The sequence below is a fragment of the Lineus longissimus genome, chromosome 17, assembly GCF_910592395.1.
Source record: "Lineus longissimus chromosome 17, tnLinLong1.2, whole genome shotgun sequence".
Classification (NCBI taxonomy): domain Eukaryota; kingdom Metazoa; phylum Nemertea; class Pilidiophora; order Heteronemertea; family Lineidae; genus Lineus; species Lineus longissimus.
Window position 1 is genome coordinate 2,746,592 of NC_088324.1, and position 18,378 is coordinate 2,764,969.

At 40.2% G+C, this 18,378-nt stretch overlaps 1 protein-coding gene across 1 annotated transcript; it reads right to left on the reverse strand.

The window, feature by feature from the left end:
• Positions 1–13,987: 13,987 nt before the first annotated feature.
• LOC135501728 (uncharacterized) lies at positions 13,988–16,887 on the reverse strand. The gene is made up of 5 exons (XM_064793979.1): positions 16,801–16,887; positions 16,091–16,340; positions 15,211–15,276; positions 14,723–14,770; positions 13,988–14,256 (listed from the first exon to the last, which is right to left on the reverse strand). The coding sequence occupies exons 2-5, from the start codon at positions 16,320–16,322 to the stop codon at positions 14,138–14,140; spliced, it is 465 nt and encodes a 154-aa protein (XP_064650049.1). The 5' UTR covers positions 16,323–16,340; positions 16,801–16,887; the 3' UTR covers positions 13,988–14,137.
• Positions 16,888–18,378: the final 1,491 nt, after the last annotated feature.

An 18,378-nucleotide genomic window follows, 5' to 3' on the forward strand; every position in this document is an offset into this window, starting at 1 on the left:
CCTATAAATAGTCAAGATGCTATCATCTTGCCATTTCATGCTTGAGAACCACATGGATAGGATATCATAGTACATCATGCAATGCATTACCGTGCTTTGCACAAGAAAGCACTTAGAAGTTGGTGTCCAGTCCGCAGCGATGATATCAATATATAGGCCGGCGCAGACCTGAGATTTATCGCGAATAGATTGTATGTTTTCCTCGAGGCGGATTATATGCAGTATAGAAGTTCACCCTCACCAATGCTACATATCCCATAAATTGCCCCTATTTATTTTGTTTTAGTTCCTTTTGCTATCCTATTGCGTCATATATAGGGCTGAGAGCACTATTAACTGTTTGGTGCTATCATCGGATGCCCGAATACCGCCTGGACTGTTGGTTATTTGGTCTGCAAACATCAATTGGGGCTTTATTGATTATGAATAATATATTCATGTATCAACTAACATAATTCAAGTCGATTTTGAAATAGGAACTCCTTTTCTAGAGATTTTACAAGGCAGAAAGATATTCTCTGATCCCACGGGCAGTAAACACGGCCGCGTATTGTCTCAAATTCAGAACACAATTTAGAATCGTTAGAATGTTTCAAATTCACAAATGCTATTGAAAAGATATAGAACTAAACCTCTGCAAAGTCTGTTAAAAATCCTAGCATTTGAATCACAAAAAAATGTATGTGAACTGAATTAGAACACTCGTGTAGAATGTAGAGCAGATTGAATTTTGTACTGGGAGGCCTATGCAAACAAGTTTCTAATAGTGTTGCGTATTGAGCTAAGTTTTAGTATTGCCCTATTTTTGGGACACTCTGTATACAGTAGTCTACATTACGTTCTTGAGGTTTTTTCTACCACGTGGGGTTTTCGCTCTTGCCAACTTCCGCCCAATGGAAGTGTTTTGGTGATTTTTTCGCGAAAGTTTACCATTTTTGCCACAAGCAAATGAATTCAATTTCTCCAAACCCGCACACTGTGGTGGAGAGGGTCCTCTCAACGTTCTGTGAGTACTGACAAGGTTAAATAATATGTAAAAGATGTTTTTATTTGGGCACAAAGTTGTGCATGTAATCTCATTGGGGGATGCCTGTTCACTTCGGACACCCGCACTGGCTGAATAGCTCTCTGCTCCAGTTTATAGCAGTCTGTTGTTAATCATGTAATTCAATAGGTTCTTGATGATCTTTTTATGAGTTTCTGAGAGTGTGGTCCGTGTACACACTGTTTTTGGCCTAGAAATTGAGGCTGAATTGGGCTACAGGTCATGCCAAAATTTGTCACATGTAGTTCCATCTTATAACGCCAGAGGGCGACTGCGTAGTGTTGGTGAGTTTACAGCTTTTGTAGTTGTATTTGTTTTCAGATCTGACATATTTTAGTTATGTTAGTTATGAGTCCTGTATTTGTGTATTTGCAGAAAACCATATCACCCCTTACATCGTAAGAATAAAGGCTTGGTCTAAGACGTTGAAGTTAAATCCGGAGTACAGTTCGTCCTTTCCCCTCTCTGGTCCACAAATAGTGCTTCAAGGTTTTGAGACAAGTGGATAATTTTGTTTTTAAAGATACGCGCCATTGCTCACTAGACCTTAGGTATGTACATGGTCAGCTTATGATCTAGTTCGCACCCTGAGAAAAGAAAAGGCTAAACTGAAAGAGCACTTCTCTCACGCTATGTGAAACGGTTTCCCGCGTTTTTAATAACTGCTTCGCTTGATGCTCGATATTCACAAGATATAAAGTTTTCCAATGTTTCTACATGTAACGTAATAATGTTTCAAATTCATACACTATTATTAACTCGTATGATGAGATGATTTTTTCTTTATTAAAATAGTTCTGTTGCTCCCATGTCCAGAAATTGGTCTTGAAATATTGTCGTTTGGGTGTTCAGAATAAACTGTAAATTAACCATTGTTAAGTCGCCGGATTGGAGAAATTAATGCAAATTAGGTTAGCAGTATCAGGATGCTTTGAAAATTCCCCCTGCAAGAAATGTGCAGTGCCCTAGTAAGCGCGCAGCGTCTTTAAGTTTGGGGGGGGGACCCCCAAACCCCCTGGTTGGGAACCGGCTATAGTTCCTTCAGCCATTTTTTTTGTTTTGATCGACGGTTTTCTCCGTGAATCTCTTTAGCAGTAACTCAACTGCATCATGATAATAGCCGGTGTAGAAATAGAAAATATCCCCCTCCCCCTGAAAGGTGTCCGGACTATCACTCTGGCAGATTCATATGTAAAGTGCAAGCTCTAGTGAACTCACGCAACTGTCGACATTGGGAGCCCCCCCCCCCCCCAACCCCCATCCTTCTGACATGATTAAGCCAGTGCATTGCGGGAAGCCCCCCCCCCCCGAAAAAAAACATTGGCCTCTCAATAAGTTCTTCCGAGCTGCTTACCCGGGGGCGCTCGAGTCGAACCCCCAAACCTTCATGGTAGTACAGTCCTGTGACATGTTTAACCCAATGCGAGGTAGGGGTACCCCTTTGATGTTACCCTAATCCCAACCTTCAACCATCATTACCCTTCCTTTTCACTGGCATGATATTGGCAAGACTGTCAAGAGGTGGTACTGGTGACTTCCTTGGGACAATTGCATGTTGTTGAACCTGGGCAATCAATTCAAGGGGTCAGGGGTCAGGTTTTTCCCCCACCAACATGTTGCCGAATGGTAAATGCATAAAACATTGGTTGAAAAGGGTTTTTGCAGGCCACCAGACTGGAAAACACTTGACTCTTGAGGAACAAGAGACTGATGACCAAAAAACTTGAGCATAGAACCCTCTTCATATCTGTGAGCATAAAAAACCTGCTTGCGAATATTGAATATTCTTTAGGAAAAAACAGAATATCTGCAAAACCAATGGTACCCCATGAAAAACAAATGGTACCCCATAAAAACATACATTCCTCCATAATGTGTCTTCGGGTCCCACCACGGGCCATATGGAATTCGTTCAAAAGGTTTATTGAAATCTGAAAAAAAAATTCTCGAAACGCCTGCCGGCCAGAGCCCTCTATTAAAACCTGTGTACATTACGTGTACATTGTTGTGAATTAGTTTTGGTAAAAAAGTACACATTGGACCAATCAATCTGCACAAAATTTTATATGTGTGAAGAAGAACCCCTTGCCAATAGCATAATAAAGTTTAAAAACATTCCAATACCGATTGCCTGAGAAAAAGAGATTTCCGTACACCATATCCATCAAAACGTCACTGGCGCATTGACATGGCCCTGTCAAAGTACAAGTTCTAAACTGACCAGTGAGACCACATTTTCTTAAATATACATGTATTATCAAAAAGCATATTTCTGTGATGGCCTGACTCTGTAGATTAAGAATCAACCACAGATTGAGAATTAATTCCACATTGGTCAATTCCAGCCATGTATTTACCACAACTTGACATTTTGATTTCGGTCGTGGATGAATACATGTCTCTGCCCTGCCGGGTTTTTGCTTGATTTATTTGGAATTATATCCATTTATTGCGTCTTTTGGATATTATTACCAATGTCTCAAAAATCAAAACACATAAAGGTACCATCTTGATATGCCCTGGGGCCTGTTTCATAACACTGTTTAACAGACTTCCTTCAAGGTACCATAAAGGAAGGATATAACGTCTATTTAAAGCTGCGTATTAAAAGCATTTCATAACTCGTTTTTACTCTGCCATTACATTAAATTTAACAGGCCTGCCATTAATAAATGATTGTATGGTGTACCTCATTGGTGAAAAAAAAATACTCGAACGCAGAGTGATTTAATGTGTTGAGATTCGTAATACATGATCGGGCTGTGGCAAAATGTGTCAATTTCAGTGTCTTTGGTTCCCATACACTATATGAATGCCCTTTCGACATACGAAACTTCCTTTCCATGCATTAACTCTGTGTCTCGAGGAGGAAAGTCATCATCCCCTGCGTCATCATCAGAGGTCTCGTCATCATCGTCATCGTCATCTGAATCCTCCACTAAGGGCAATCTATCCCGGACAGCAATGTTGTGGAGCAGGCACCAGGACTGAATAATAATGCTTGCGTTTTGTGGTGTGTATTGAATCTCCTTGCGGAGGCATCTGAACCGTTGCTTTAGGAGACCGTTGCAACGTTCTATGATGCATCTGGCTCTTATTTGTATCCGCTGGAATGCCCCTTCCTGTCTGGTTTGGGCATTGGCAAGAGGTGTCAAAAGCCAGTGGTATCCTTTCCGATTTATATACACGTTTTCGTTGATGTGAGGCTTGCGTATACGACAATGGGTCCCATCGATCGATCCAATTACTCTTGGAAAACCCGTGTTATCAAAAAATTTGGTTTTGACCTTCCGGAGGTCCCTTTTGAAGTGAACGTGTTGGTCAATGCGTGCTGCAAACGCGGATGACACAGCGCCAATACACCTCGATGTTGTCGCAATGCTCACATGGTTAATATCACCAATACTAGATTGTTCATGCCCGGTTGCGAAATATCGTAATGCTATACACACTTGCAATGATACTGGGAGGGCGTCATTTCTCTGAGTAGAATGCTCCAACTCCTCCGACAGCAGACGACAAAAATCGAAACATATGTTCTTCGCGGCTTAAGGAACTCTAGACTACCTTCAGGTTTAAATGAACCAAATAAAATAAAGACAGGATAAAACCACTACCTGAAACACTCTTAATGGTAACATTAACCTAGATATTTTAAAGACACGTTTATGAAACGTGTTCTTCCTTTAAGGAGTGACTTTATCCTAGCATTAGGGCTAAAGGCACTTTATTAGGCTTTATGAAACAGGTCCCTGCTCGTAAAGTGACCGTCATCACGATGTCATTAGCACTAATGGAACTATATTACCGCAACAAGCAAAACACTTGGTATTGACGCCTATTGAAATGTTAGGTGCTGACTAGTAATTGCAATGAAAAATAGATGATGTCAGTGATACAACTGATGGAGAAAAAAATTCATTATCTGAACGAACAAATCTGTCTGTCTGTCATTTTCCATACGCTTCAAAAGTAGTGCGTACTAAAACATAAAAAAACGTGTTTTTCTTGAGGTCAATATTCTAGGCGTGAACACATCAATACACTTTGACAACCTTTTTTTTTAAATTTCAGGCGCCTATATCATAAAACATAATATAGTTCCATTAGTGCTAATGGCATCTTGATGACGGTCACTTTAAGAGCAGAGCATATCAAGAAGGTACCTTTAAATTATCTAGGTTAATGGTAGCATTAATCAGCGTTTCAGGTAGTGCTTTAATCCTGTCTTTTACTAATAGGGCATCCTTAAATCTGCCACACTTCCGGTCGTGCATGAATACATGTCTCTGCCCTGCCGGGTTTTTGCTTGATTTATTTGGGATTATATCCATTTATAGCGTCTTTTGGATATTATTACCAATGTCTCAAAAATCAAAACACATAAAGGTACCATATTGATATGCCCTGCTCGTAAAGTGACCGTCATCACGATGCCATTAGCACTAATGGAACTATATTACCGCAACAAGCAAAAAACTTGGTATTAACGCCTATTTAAGCATCAAGCAGCGTCTCAGGTGGTGCTTTTATCCTGTCTTTTACTAATAGGGCAGCCTTAAATCTAATGAAAAGTTTGGGTACCTTTAGCAGACCCAAGTACCAGATTTTCGATGCGAGAGTCAGCATTTGAAAACGGAGATTGTCGTGGACGCCTGACAAACGGTTTATCAACCAAGAATCAATGGACCAGATAGCAGCGGCGGAGACAATCAAATGAATTGAGCATCCTAAGCACACACAGGGGAATAATCTAAAGGAAAAAGATAAGGCAGTGAGATAGAACACGATTGTAAGGTATGTACGAAGAGGAAGGCGGTTCCAATCAACACGGTCATGGCACCACTTCCATCGATTCGCCTGAAACTATCCATGAGAGCATTTTCGAAGTCGTCGATCGATTTTGGAGGGCCATTTGTCAAGAAGCAAGGCCGTGGCAAGGTCAGGCAGAAACGCTATCTGTGCCTTTTCACGTGTCTTGGAACAAGAGCTGTCCACCTGGAAATGACTTTTCACCTCGATACAGACAGTTTCATTAACGCCTTTTTTCGGATGGCGTCTAGGTGCGGAATTCCCAATGACATAATCACAGACAACGGATTAAACTTCGTTGGTGGACACGGTGAATTGGCGGCGCTAGCAGCACTGGACCAATAAAAGATACAGGAGGAAACTGGTGGATACGGTGTAAAATGGCACTTCCAGCCCCCACGAGCGCCACACTTCAGTGGGGTACACGAATCGATGATTAAAGCGGCGAAGAAAGCAATGTATGCAATCATGGGTAATGCCGATATCAACGACGAAGAGCTCCAAAGTGCAATAGTTTGGGCTGAGGGACTACTAAACTCAAGGCCGCTCACATACCAGTCGAGTCATCCAGCAGATTTGGTGCCTTTGACACCAAATCACTTCCTACATGGACAAGTCGGTGGTCGTTTTGCGCCAGAGATAGTCGATCACTCAAGTTTCAACCCGAACAAAAGATGGCGTCGTGTGCAGGAGTTGATGAGACACTTCTGGCAGCGGTGGATATCCGAGTGGCTGCCGTCTTTGCAAACACGAAATAAGTGGACAAAGGATACCGAAATTCTAAACATCGGAGACGTCGCTCTAATCGTCTCAACAGAGACACCAAGAGGACACTGGCCATTGGGCAGGGTAGAGGCAGTTCACCCAGGTCCTGATGGGGCTGTTCGGGTCGTCACGGTGAAGGTTGGCGGAAAACTCATGAATAGACCAGTCGTACGGCTTTTCTTGCTGGAGAGACGCGGAGAAATCGAAAAGAGAGACTATAAATCGTCCTATCAGTTTTTTTTCAAGAAACACTTGCAGTTGAACAGTATGAAAATTCGAAAAAAAACCCTAAAATCATTACGGGCAGACACTGGCTTGGATATCGGAGTAATAATCTAATTTAATGTGTGCATTATAATTCGGAAGTTATGGTAGAATTTAAATGTGTGTTTTTTTTTAATTGAAACATTCTGTGAGTCTGTATGCATTTGGAAAAAAAGGGGTTGATTTCACGTTTTTGCTTCCAGAAGTTTCTGGCTAGGAAAAATTGTTGGAATTTTGGTAATTCTGTCATTTGCTGACTCCACAGAAAGTTCCAACCTAAAAACTGCATTGAATTGTAGTTATTGAAGTGTATCGTCATTCAAATGGATAATTCAAGAGATTCTTTCCAAGGAATCAGTGGAAGTATAATTCAGGTAAAAATGCTTGTGTTTGGAATGAGGTACTGGTATTTACAGACAGGTTTGCAGCAGCTTTTAGGCTGCCAAGTTTCTTAGGTTTCAAGTGCACATGAAACCGCGTGTTTAGTATTGAAAAGTTTAGCAACCTGTTAAAATTGCCAGTTCCAGTTCTGTATTCTATGCAATGTGAGTTCTTATCAAAGTATTATTCAAGGATTCTTCATTGGAGTTGGTTTTATAGAAACGTTTAGTGCCTCCAGTCAGTGCTGCCATCTGTTGGAATTCAAGACAAACTAGAACATTGTCTTTGGACTATTTGGGCTTGACTCTGTTTTTCAGTATAGAATACCAGCATGGAATACAAGAATGGATTACCAGTAGGGTCTCAGTACAGAGATCCATACATGATTGAACGAGCAAAGACTTTATTTAGCAAATACTCTTTATTTTAGAACAAGTATTTACAATTCACCGGGCACGTAGTAAAATTCCTTTCTTTGGGTTATTATGGGTCAATCTTTTAGTAGGGATTTGGGAGTTAACAATTTTTATCGTTGGTGTTCAGTGTAAGATTTTAGAAGTTACAAAGTACTTTGGACTGCTTTGATATGGGTCATATCAAGGAGGGGAGAATGTTATGAAGGTGGCCGCGAGGACAGGTTGTGACATTCGGATATCGGCGGCTGGGGAATTGTCCTCTGTGTAATATGTGTATTATGTGTACCGTAGTGTTGTTGTTGTCGTTATCTTAATATATCCACCCGCTTTATAAAAAGAGTCGCTTTCAAAGTTACTTTTTACCCAATCTGAAGTTTCCACTGCATCAAGGAAGAAGTCTAAAGAACATTTACGATTTTTTTTTTAAATTGCAGTTTGATTCGTTGAATGAGGAACGAGGAATCATGAATCATTTAATGATGCAAAGCAATGGTTTTCTTAAAAGGAATTTAGAGAGCAGACCTAACTCTTGCCCCAGTTTTTCTATCAGATTGTTCAATGCAACTCTGACAAAAAAAACATGTTGCAAAATTGCCCTAGTTGAAAAACGCAACCAATACAGTCCATTCGTAAATGTTATGTTCGCTTCGATCATTTGGAGGGTCCTTGATTATAAGCCATCTTTTGTTTCTGGATATTTCTCAATCATTATTTGCACATGGGCAGATGGACATATAAGAATAATAACCTGCATGTTTCAGCCAGATTGGTCAAGAAATAAACTGTACTGACTGAGCAGAAAATGTCCGAATTCAATGTACACACATGCATACAAAACATTTATTTTCATTACCATGGTTACCAAAGAAATCCGACCAGTAGTTTGCCCTTCAGGGCCCGAAACATTGCGGACATAACATTTATGAATGAACTATAGATCGTTCCCACCAGATGGCTCAAAACTCACAATTCATCATAGTTTTAGCAGACCAAAATTCACTGGAACTTGCAAGCAGATCGATTGAGTCTCCCTGTATCTCTCGAACCCACAATTTTCAGCACATTTGGGCACGTCAAACTGAACAAATCCGTGAGACCGTTTAACTGGAAAACGTGTTGCAATAACCCATCATCGCTCTTCCACCCAGACGTCACACAATCTGGTGTACATGCCGATGCGGACTGGATGACGTGAAGTCATCTGTGTTTTATTGTATCGCGACATCTTTGATGACGCCATGACGTAAATCCTTGTGGAAACAATATATAGACAGTAGGAATGATTTAGTTTATACGCCTACATTCCTATAGCAACTCCCAAGAACAAGGCCAAGGCAAGGGATGGGTAGGCCTAGGCCTATTTATTATTCATTCATCGATTGAAGTGTTTTTTTGTGTGTAAAATGGATGAATTTTGAAGGTCTTCCATATCGTTCCCCAACAATGCATGTTGTACGGTAGGCCTACATTGTGACATGATGTATCGCACCACGTATAGGTGGGCGTACATAAATGTGTAGGCCTATACTATAGCCTATAGGCCTAGGCCCCTAGGCTAACCTAATGTAGCCTGGTTGTGTATTTGTATGTACCGTACATCAATCAAAGCAAAGGCGACGGACAGCATAATGGACAGGGCTGGTTTTCCGTATCGACAATTTTACATACATGTATATACCCACCAGAATACTTACAGTAGTTAGACTATGTCATAGAATAACAAACAATGCAGTTCCCTAGATCTTTTTCATGTCTTCCGACAAAAAACAGCGTGGTTTTTTTCGTTTTTTTTTCCTAGGCTTCAATGTAAACCGCGGAAAAAAATAATTCCGATACCGCCGTCGCAAGACCAAACTCGCACAGCACCTCGGTTAATCCGATTCTGACGGGCGACTGCCATGCCGACGATCTTAACGAGCCATTATTTAAACACCCAATGTCATGACGATTGTCCTGGTTGATAAAAAAACAACACTACAACGTTGTAAAGACGACGTTTCGGATATTTTGAATCCTTTTTCAAAGTCTAATGTACAGACAGGAAATATATGTTTATATATAAGTACAACAGAAGACGTGAGGATGATGACGGACGTCATTAAAAACCAGGACTCCCTGTCCACGTGTCTATTTGTTGATATCTAAAATAAACAAAGTCATTGATTGGCCGGAGGGCAGGAGTCAAAGGTGAAGGCACTGTTGAGTTTACGCTTCGGGAGTTTCCGGAGTATCTCCGAGTCCGAAGTCACGTGATGTGATTGACAAGATGGCGGATCAAGTACAAAGTAAATGATGCGAAAGTGCATATAAAAATGATAATAAAATCATGAATACGGGAGAGATAGTGCATTAAACGCCATCGGGACGACTACGGGAAGTAAGTATTATGCACAGTGTTCAATTACAGAGACCAGTTGGTTCATTATGTTTAGACCAAGAGGTCTGGCGGACCGAAGTGTATAGATCCAGTAGGACTCGCGTTCTAGCAGACGATTTTCGTTGCATTGCGCTATGGGGAGTTTTTCTAGTCCGTAGACTTTCATGTGATCGACATGATTGTGTCCTTTGGAGTTAAAGTGATTAGCAACCGAAGTTTGTTTATTCCTGGAGATATCTGATCGGTGTTCATTGAGTCTAGCTTTCAATTTCCTGGATGTTTGGCCTACATATTGTATACCACATTTGGTGCATTCAATGAGGTAAATGACCCCTTCAGAGTTGCAACTTATCCTTTGCTTAATATTATGTTTCTGTTTGGTGATGTTGCTTGTCACGTGATCAGATATCTTCATGAATTTACAGTTCTTGCATCTATTGTAATTGCACTTAACTGTACCCCTTTGCGGTTGGGGTGCGAATGTTAGTGTCATTTGATTGGATTGACGATTTCTAGTATCATGTCCATTGTCCTTATGCGTAACTTTAGCTCTTGTGAGGATATCCTTGAGGTTTTTGCACCTCCTATAGCTAATGAGTGGTTTAGCGGAACCAAGTGATTGTCTCATTTTCTCTGAGCTTTCTAAATTGTCCCAGTTGTTGTTTACTAGTGTCTTGAGATCGGGTAGAGTAGGGTTGAAAGTGGTAACCACGTGTATGATATCATTGTTTTGAGCAGTGGCCTGTTTTTTGAGCAAGTCATTTCTATCCAAAGCACGCGTTTTCTGTATAGAATCTTTTAGTAATGAAAGTTTATGTCATCTGATGTGTAGCATCCTGATCAAACATGACGATTGTCCTGGCCCACATTTTGTTTAATTACAATAAGAATATTGCAAAACTTTATCCAGCCAAACATGACATTTGAAAATGTCGAAATGCTTTAAAACTGACAATAATTCCAATGCCTTTTTCAAATAATTTTTGACTGCACTATTTGCGCTAGGATACATGATTCGCGGCAGGCGACGAAATGGAAGCTGCTCGTCGGTACACGTTCGCTATTCCGGCGGAATTTCGTCTCATATTTTAGAAAAACCGGTCAAACGAACCAATCAGCGCATAGCCTTAGTGGGTGGCGTTGCCTAGTATAGCATTAGGCCCCACGTTGTGGCGTTACGTGGGCATTATCGTAATGTTCGGCTAGGAATAAGTTTTCGTGTTTTGACGACGCAAAAAAATTGCTAACCAGTTTGTTTTCCATATGAGTTATCTGTTTCAGTCATAAATCACACAATTTGGATTGTTAGCATGGACCAGCAGATTTAATTCAATAAAAAAATCCTTGTTGACCAACCTACCGCTGTAATAATACGTTGTCACTAAGTATAAGCTCCTGACATGTGGCCAGTTTGTAACTTGTGGTAATTGAAATGAGACACGTACAATCACCAGAAAAAAACCTTTCTCAACAACGGACAGCGTTAAATCAAAATAGTGCATATTTATGGCACGCCAAAGCGGAATTATTTCAACCCTGTACAAAATATTAGCAACATTTTAAAAACGATCCAACATTTTCAGAAAACAAGCCAACATTAGCGGAATTATTTCAACCCTGTACAAAATATAAGCATTATTTAAAAAAAAGATCCAACATTTTGAGAAAACAAGCCAACATTTTTTTTGACATTTAGAAAAATTCGTTAGAAAAAAATATTTTGGGGTTAAACTTTTTTTCTTCAAAAAAAAACTTTACAAATTCATTATTTCGTGAAAAAAATATTTAATTTTTTTCTTCTCTTGAAAATATTTTCCCGCAACATTTTTTTTTTAAATGTTGACAAAATTTTACGGCAACTTTTATTTTCGTTCAACATTTTTTTCTTGCAACATTTTTTTTCGTCAACAATTTTTTCGTCCAACAACGAGCGCCACCTGTGAACAACTAATTGAACTATATCCCCTCGAGACGAGGTTTAGCTACGGGGTACTTCTGGCATGTTTCTTTACACGAATATCTTACGCACGTGGTTGTCACCATAATCCTAGCTGCACACCAATCACCACCAACCAACACGCGAACTTATTCATCTGATCCTATGTGAGAAGTATGATAAAAGGCGCTTGTTTTGAGATGGCAACAACAACATACGAACGAACGAACGATCAGAATTCCCGACCTGCTATGAGTATGAAGTAACCCAGCTTAACCTCGTCCCTGCGCGCGAGTTCTATTAGCAGTTCATAGGTGGCGCTCGTTGTTGAACGGAAAAATGTTGAACGAAAAAAATGTTGCCAAGAAAAAATCTTGAACGAAAATAAATGTTGCAGTAAAATTTTGTCAAGATTTTTTTTTTAATTGCGTGGAGAAATATTTTTAAGAGAAGAAAAAAATGTAAACGAATTTTTCGAAGTATCACGAAAAAAAAATTGTTGGCTTGTTTTTTCAAAATGTTGACTTGAGTCTACAAAATTTTATCTTTTTTAAAAGATTGTCGGGTATATTTTTGAAAGTTTAAATAGTATTTCTTCTCTGTTGCCAAGAAATTTGTAGTTGCTAATATTTTTTCAGGGTTGAAATAATTCCGCTTTGGCGTGCCATACATATTGGCTTCTTTCAAAAGCCACAGCAAAACCCCTAACAGCCATTTAGCAATACGCATGCGGACTACCAGTTGTGCGGAGAGCATCAATTATACGTAGCAAACTCGGCCCTATGCAAAAAGTCTTATTGGGCACGAGAGTGTCCAAATTATAACAGTCTCGTTTTTACAGTATTTGGACATGGTTGCAACAGTCGAATGTCGACCATTTTTGATGGGGAATGCGCTGGTATTATTTTGTTCTTTTGAAGGGGCAAATAAAGGCCAAATTATAATCAATATGAAATACAAATGTTTCTCTCGGTTGGTTCTTCTGATCCTTCCACCAAATCCGACACGCCCCTCCCCCACAAATATTAGACAGCCTTACCGAATAGTCTATGTCGCAAACTCCGTGCCGAGCTTTGGTAATTGCTAGTGATACAATTCTTATACTATTTACTCCTCCAGGGTCTTGCCTCAACATGACCGCCGTTTAAGACTTATTACACTGGACCACATGGCTCTAACTTGAGACAGTGCACTTGATGAATCATAGCTATTTAAGTTTACAATCTCAAGTGAGAGCCATGTGGTCAAGTGTATTATGTAAAATAGCTGATATATACTCCACTTCAGTCTAACTTAAGTATGACTCTTGACCAGATAATAAAAATGAAATGGTATTAAAGTGATAGTTATATGAAATGCTGAAGATAATTCGAGCAAATAACATGAACAGCTCTTACAGTTTTCCTGAATGTTTCCTGTGTTTTCTTGCTTGAATACACATTATACGACAGGCCATTCCTACTCCATGATGCTCTGTAATTTTCATTAGTAATCAAATTCAAACAGAAGAAGTGATCATGATATATCAGAAAGACATATCTGATCAGAATAATATAAATTTGCTTCTACAGGCCTCAAGGGCCAGTGGGTTAGTGCAGCCCTGGGAACTGGGCCAAAATGTGTACGGGTTGTGAAGTTAAAATGAGAACACACGTCGATTACGTCATCTTCATTGAAAGCTGACGTGGTCTGCTTGAATAGCATTTAAAGATGATTTTAGACAGCTGCCATTCGAAATAGAACTAATGTATTGTTTCCATACACGTACTAAATGCTTATTTCTATAAACGAAGTGTGGCATCAGTTGACTTTATGTGGTTATTCAGAAAGAAAAATTTCAATTTCAACCTCAATTCAACAGTGTCTCATAGTATCGGGGTAATCGAGGACTTCACAATGACGTCACACTGATGTCCCTCGAGCTCAAGTGACATCTATCAGCACAATGCGATTGTTATTAGGATACAATGAAGATAACGAGGAAACAATAGTTACTCTACTTCTCAAGCCAACATATGTATTTCTCATTCGGGCCTCTACATTGTAATTTGGCTGTCATGGGAACAGTCCGTATTTTCAAACATATACATGGTTTCCTCATTTGGACATAGATGTCAGGCAGCCGGCGACTTGGCCGAGGTTTAGTGGCAGGTAACCGACCCGTCCGAGTTGCATCGACACTCTTGGCCCCACCGATCGTTAGTCTTGTACAGCTTCCACTCCTCGACGTAGTCAACCTCGACATGGGTCTTACAATGATCTGAAATGAGAAGAAACATGTCATTGATTAGAGAGGCTGCCACCGAGGTTGGGAAACCAATCAAGCCACGCTTACGATAAGTCTTGTAAAAATCGAACTTTCTAGTGGCCCAGTCGAATCCGCGACTTTGGGTATGAAGTGATTACTAAAATAGTGACATACACTCTCAGAAATAAAGTTTTGTAGATTTTAAAGATACTTTAAGGATTCTCCGCCCAACACAAATATGCATCCCGTAGAGATACTTCAGCAGAATAAAAAAACCCTTTGTGGTTTTTTAGAATCTCAAAAACGATGAGTTTTTTTTATCTTACTGGAAAACAAGAACTTATAAGGTTTTTCAAAAGCAATCCAAATTAAAGGATTTTGCACTCCCGATTTTATAACATGTTTCAAGCACATTTTCCTTTAACTTAAGAACAGCCTGGAGGCAGTATATTCGGATATTCAATATAGTTACACTTGCCTCTACATCCACATTCGACGGTAAATTTGTTTGATCTCTTAATGTAGGCTGAAATGAAATAATACAGATTTAGTGTCGCCTGGTGTGACAGAAATCAAACACGCACTTTCAACCGCGAGGTGTGATGCAAAACAACGTACATTTATACCACGTAACTTGGCGTTCATTTACCCATTCGCCGATGAATTCTTTGACTGAAATTTTCATTTGCCAATTTGTTGACCATCTTGTTGAGCCCTCCCAAAGCAATTACTCCCTCTTCCAAAACCTCTGACTTATCAACAGAAAGCACAAGGAGTATCAATTTCTTTTTCTAAAACGCCCCTTACTTCATAGATTTAAGGAATAATGAACCGAGTGTGTGCCTTCTGCACATTTGATACCAACAAAATTTGACGCACAAAGACATTTGTGGTAAAAACGAGGGATAATACACCATCCATTATAAAGATGAACCATTGTAACCAAGGTGCTTTAGAACTACATACCATCAATCACGTGTTTACACGGGCCGCCTCTTGGTTCATAACATACCTCCATTGTACACTTTCGTCCTGGAAGAGAATGAAATACGACAATCATTAAAGGGGTACACCGTTCGTAATTACTTGTGGTCCAGTTAAATAGAAATCCACTTGTACTCCATGCCGTAGTGGAGTTATCATGAATACGAATTTGTTGAAAATTGGTATTTATAGTATTTGTATATCTGTCTACACAAAGGCAATGCTGAAAATTATCTTCAGTTTGTATTTACGCAATTGAAAGTATTCACATTCAATTACATACTAGTATTCAAAACTTTTAACGAACGGCGTAGGCGTTTACGACCTTAATACGGTCGTACACTCTCAGAAATAAGGTTCTGAAAAAAGGATTTAATGCCGTCAGCCAACACAAATAATAGGAGTTTACTGATACCCCCTTCCTCATCCCCACCATCGCCAACAACACCATATTTCGACTTTTCGAACAGCAGTGCTATGAAGGAAGAATGGAGAAGGCGTTAGAGGTACCGTTTGATGGTGTCTCGAATGACTTGTAACGATTTTTTAAAATGTAGACTCTTCCTTTATCATGCAGAAATTCCAGTTAACAAATATCCCAGAATAGGATGACCGGGGGACAAATCTTTATATTATTCGCTTCAATTTCTGAGCTATTGACAGTCATTGCCCCGATAGAACCATTTACCGTAATCAGTCATCATGATAAATTAGGACTGGACACTTTTTTCAAGGGGTCATTTTCTTCTTATACACCGCCTCGAAAGTGCGTCAAGGCAAATGGAAGGGGGTGGGGGTGTAAAGGAGATGTTTTAGTTATGATTTCTCGGGAAAAGATATTGTTGCGATTGTTCTTTCCTACCTGTAGAGGTGTGATCGTGAGGCCAGTCGGTCCTGCGTGGAGGGGGAGTGGCGGGGTCCCAGTGCGTGGTCTGAATACTGGGTGGAGGGGGAGTGGTGCGGCGCCAGGGCGTGGTCGGAATCCTGGGTGTAGGGGGAGTGGTGCGGCGCGAGGTGGTAAGATAAGAGAGGCCCTCGGAGAGGCCAAAAATGCCAACCAAGAGAATAGTAGCAAGAACAAACTGAATGTTCATTTTTTTGCTTGGATTGAACTGGAACGATATAAATATGGACTGATTAGGTTCATGTTGAAAGTTGATTTCACACAGTTTCATTCTTTTCTATATCTATACATCTATAATATAATTTAGAAAGACTGGTTCCCGTCATAGCTACACAAAGGGAGGAAACAGCCAAGTTTTCAAAAACAACATGGGGGAGACTGGCTTGTCCTAGCTACACAAAGGGAGGAACAGCCGAGATTTCAGAAATCCACATTGGTGAAGACTGGCTTCTGTCGGAGCTGCACAAAAGGAGGAAACAGCCAAGTTTTTAGGAATCCACATTGGGGAAAGGTTAATGTCGCAGCGGCACGAAGGAAGTGAAACAGCACCATGTCATGACATTGGGGGAAGACTGCCGTAACTGCTCGAAATACGGGAGGAAGCAGACAAGACTGACTTCCATTATGGCAGAAGGAAGAAAAATGCAGCCAAGTTTTTAATAACCTACCTCAGCTGGGCGGAGACGATTTAATGTGCCGCGAAATGCGATGTTGTCTGATCGAGCTTGGCGAGACGAATGATTAGTCAGTCAGAACCCCTGATGTTATGAAGATGAAGATCACCCTTGTCCAAGTTCTAGGGATGGTCGAGTGACTGCGATTCATCAAGTATAATCATCGATTTCATCATGCACTTCTGTTTTTTTGAGAATTTGCCAGCCAGCTGCCGCGAACTGCTGATCAGTTGCCAATGTTACGGTATATAATACAAACGACCTACACAGAAACGTTCCCGGATAAAGAAGGTGTATTCTTCCAGAATCCGTCCAACTTCAGTCTAACGAAGATTATTTACCATCGTGCTTTTCTTTTGACTTTTCATATGTATTGCTGTTTTCATAGAAGTATTTGATTGATTAGATATATATTTCTGTCTCCTTTCGCGTGACTCAAATGTGAACAAGGTTGTAAATCTGACAAGATGCCTTCCACAAACCCTTTAATCCACCTGATATATCTAGCAACACTCACGAATACGGAGAACAAACCCAATAATGCTTGGTTCATTCTCTCTTAAAGGACTCCTTTGTTCGTTCAAAAATTTGAAAACTGAACTTGAATTTGACAATATTTTTCTATGGCGTAAATACGTTCTGATACGTAGATACAAATGTTTGAGTGAAAAAGTAATTTTAGCAAATTTGCGTGCTTGTAAACTGCACTTATTACACTGTTTATTTCTAATCAGTCAAGCCACAAGAAAAGGAGATGACCACGAACGGCTTGGTAGGCCTTTAAAGTGCGAATTGTATGGAGTTCCAGTATGTGAGTCTGTGTTCATGGGGGGGGGGGGGGGGCATGCTTATGCGTTAGCGCTGAAGAGGAAGAGGCTTTCTATATCAGAACATGCAGCCACCACTTCATCGAAAGCTGTTAAACTCGTCTCGTCATCAACCAACTGACGCGTTCCGTTTGAAGTAGTTTGAAGAGGATTTGAGATATACGATGTATGCCATTCTCGATGAAAATGATGCACCAAATGTGAGCGTGATGACCAGAGATTTAGGTTACATATATTGTTCAACTGAAAGGTAAATCATAGGCATTGACTAACCATGCCCTCCCCAGGCAAATATAAGTTAGCTCATGAAAATGCTAGAAGTCACTACTTTCAGAGAACCAATTCAAAATCTGTTCAAATCTTGTTCAAATCTTGGCAAAACCAGCATGCAGGACCTTTTCCGAATTGACTACGCTGTAACTATGCACAGTGCCAAGCCTGGTGATCAGAATGACCGTGATTGTATAGAGCAATCATTAGCCTTATGTTTATAGCTTTATATATGTTTAAATAGGACTCCCGGGGCAGTCCATTACGTCATCCTAATTTGATTTTCAAATTGACTGCCACAAATAGCATGCCCATCCTTCGGGTGTCTACAAAACCAAGACCCAAGACCCAAGACCCAAGACCTACAAAACCAAGACCCCCATCTACAAAACCAAGGCCTACAAAACCAAGACCCCAACCTACAAAACCAAGACCTACAAAACCAAGACCCCCATCTACAAAACCAAGACCTACA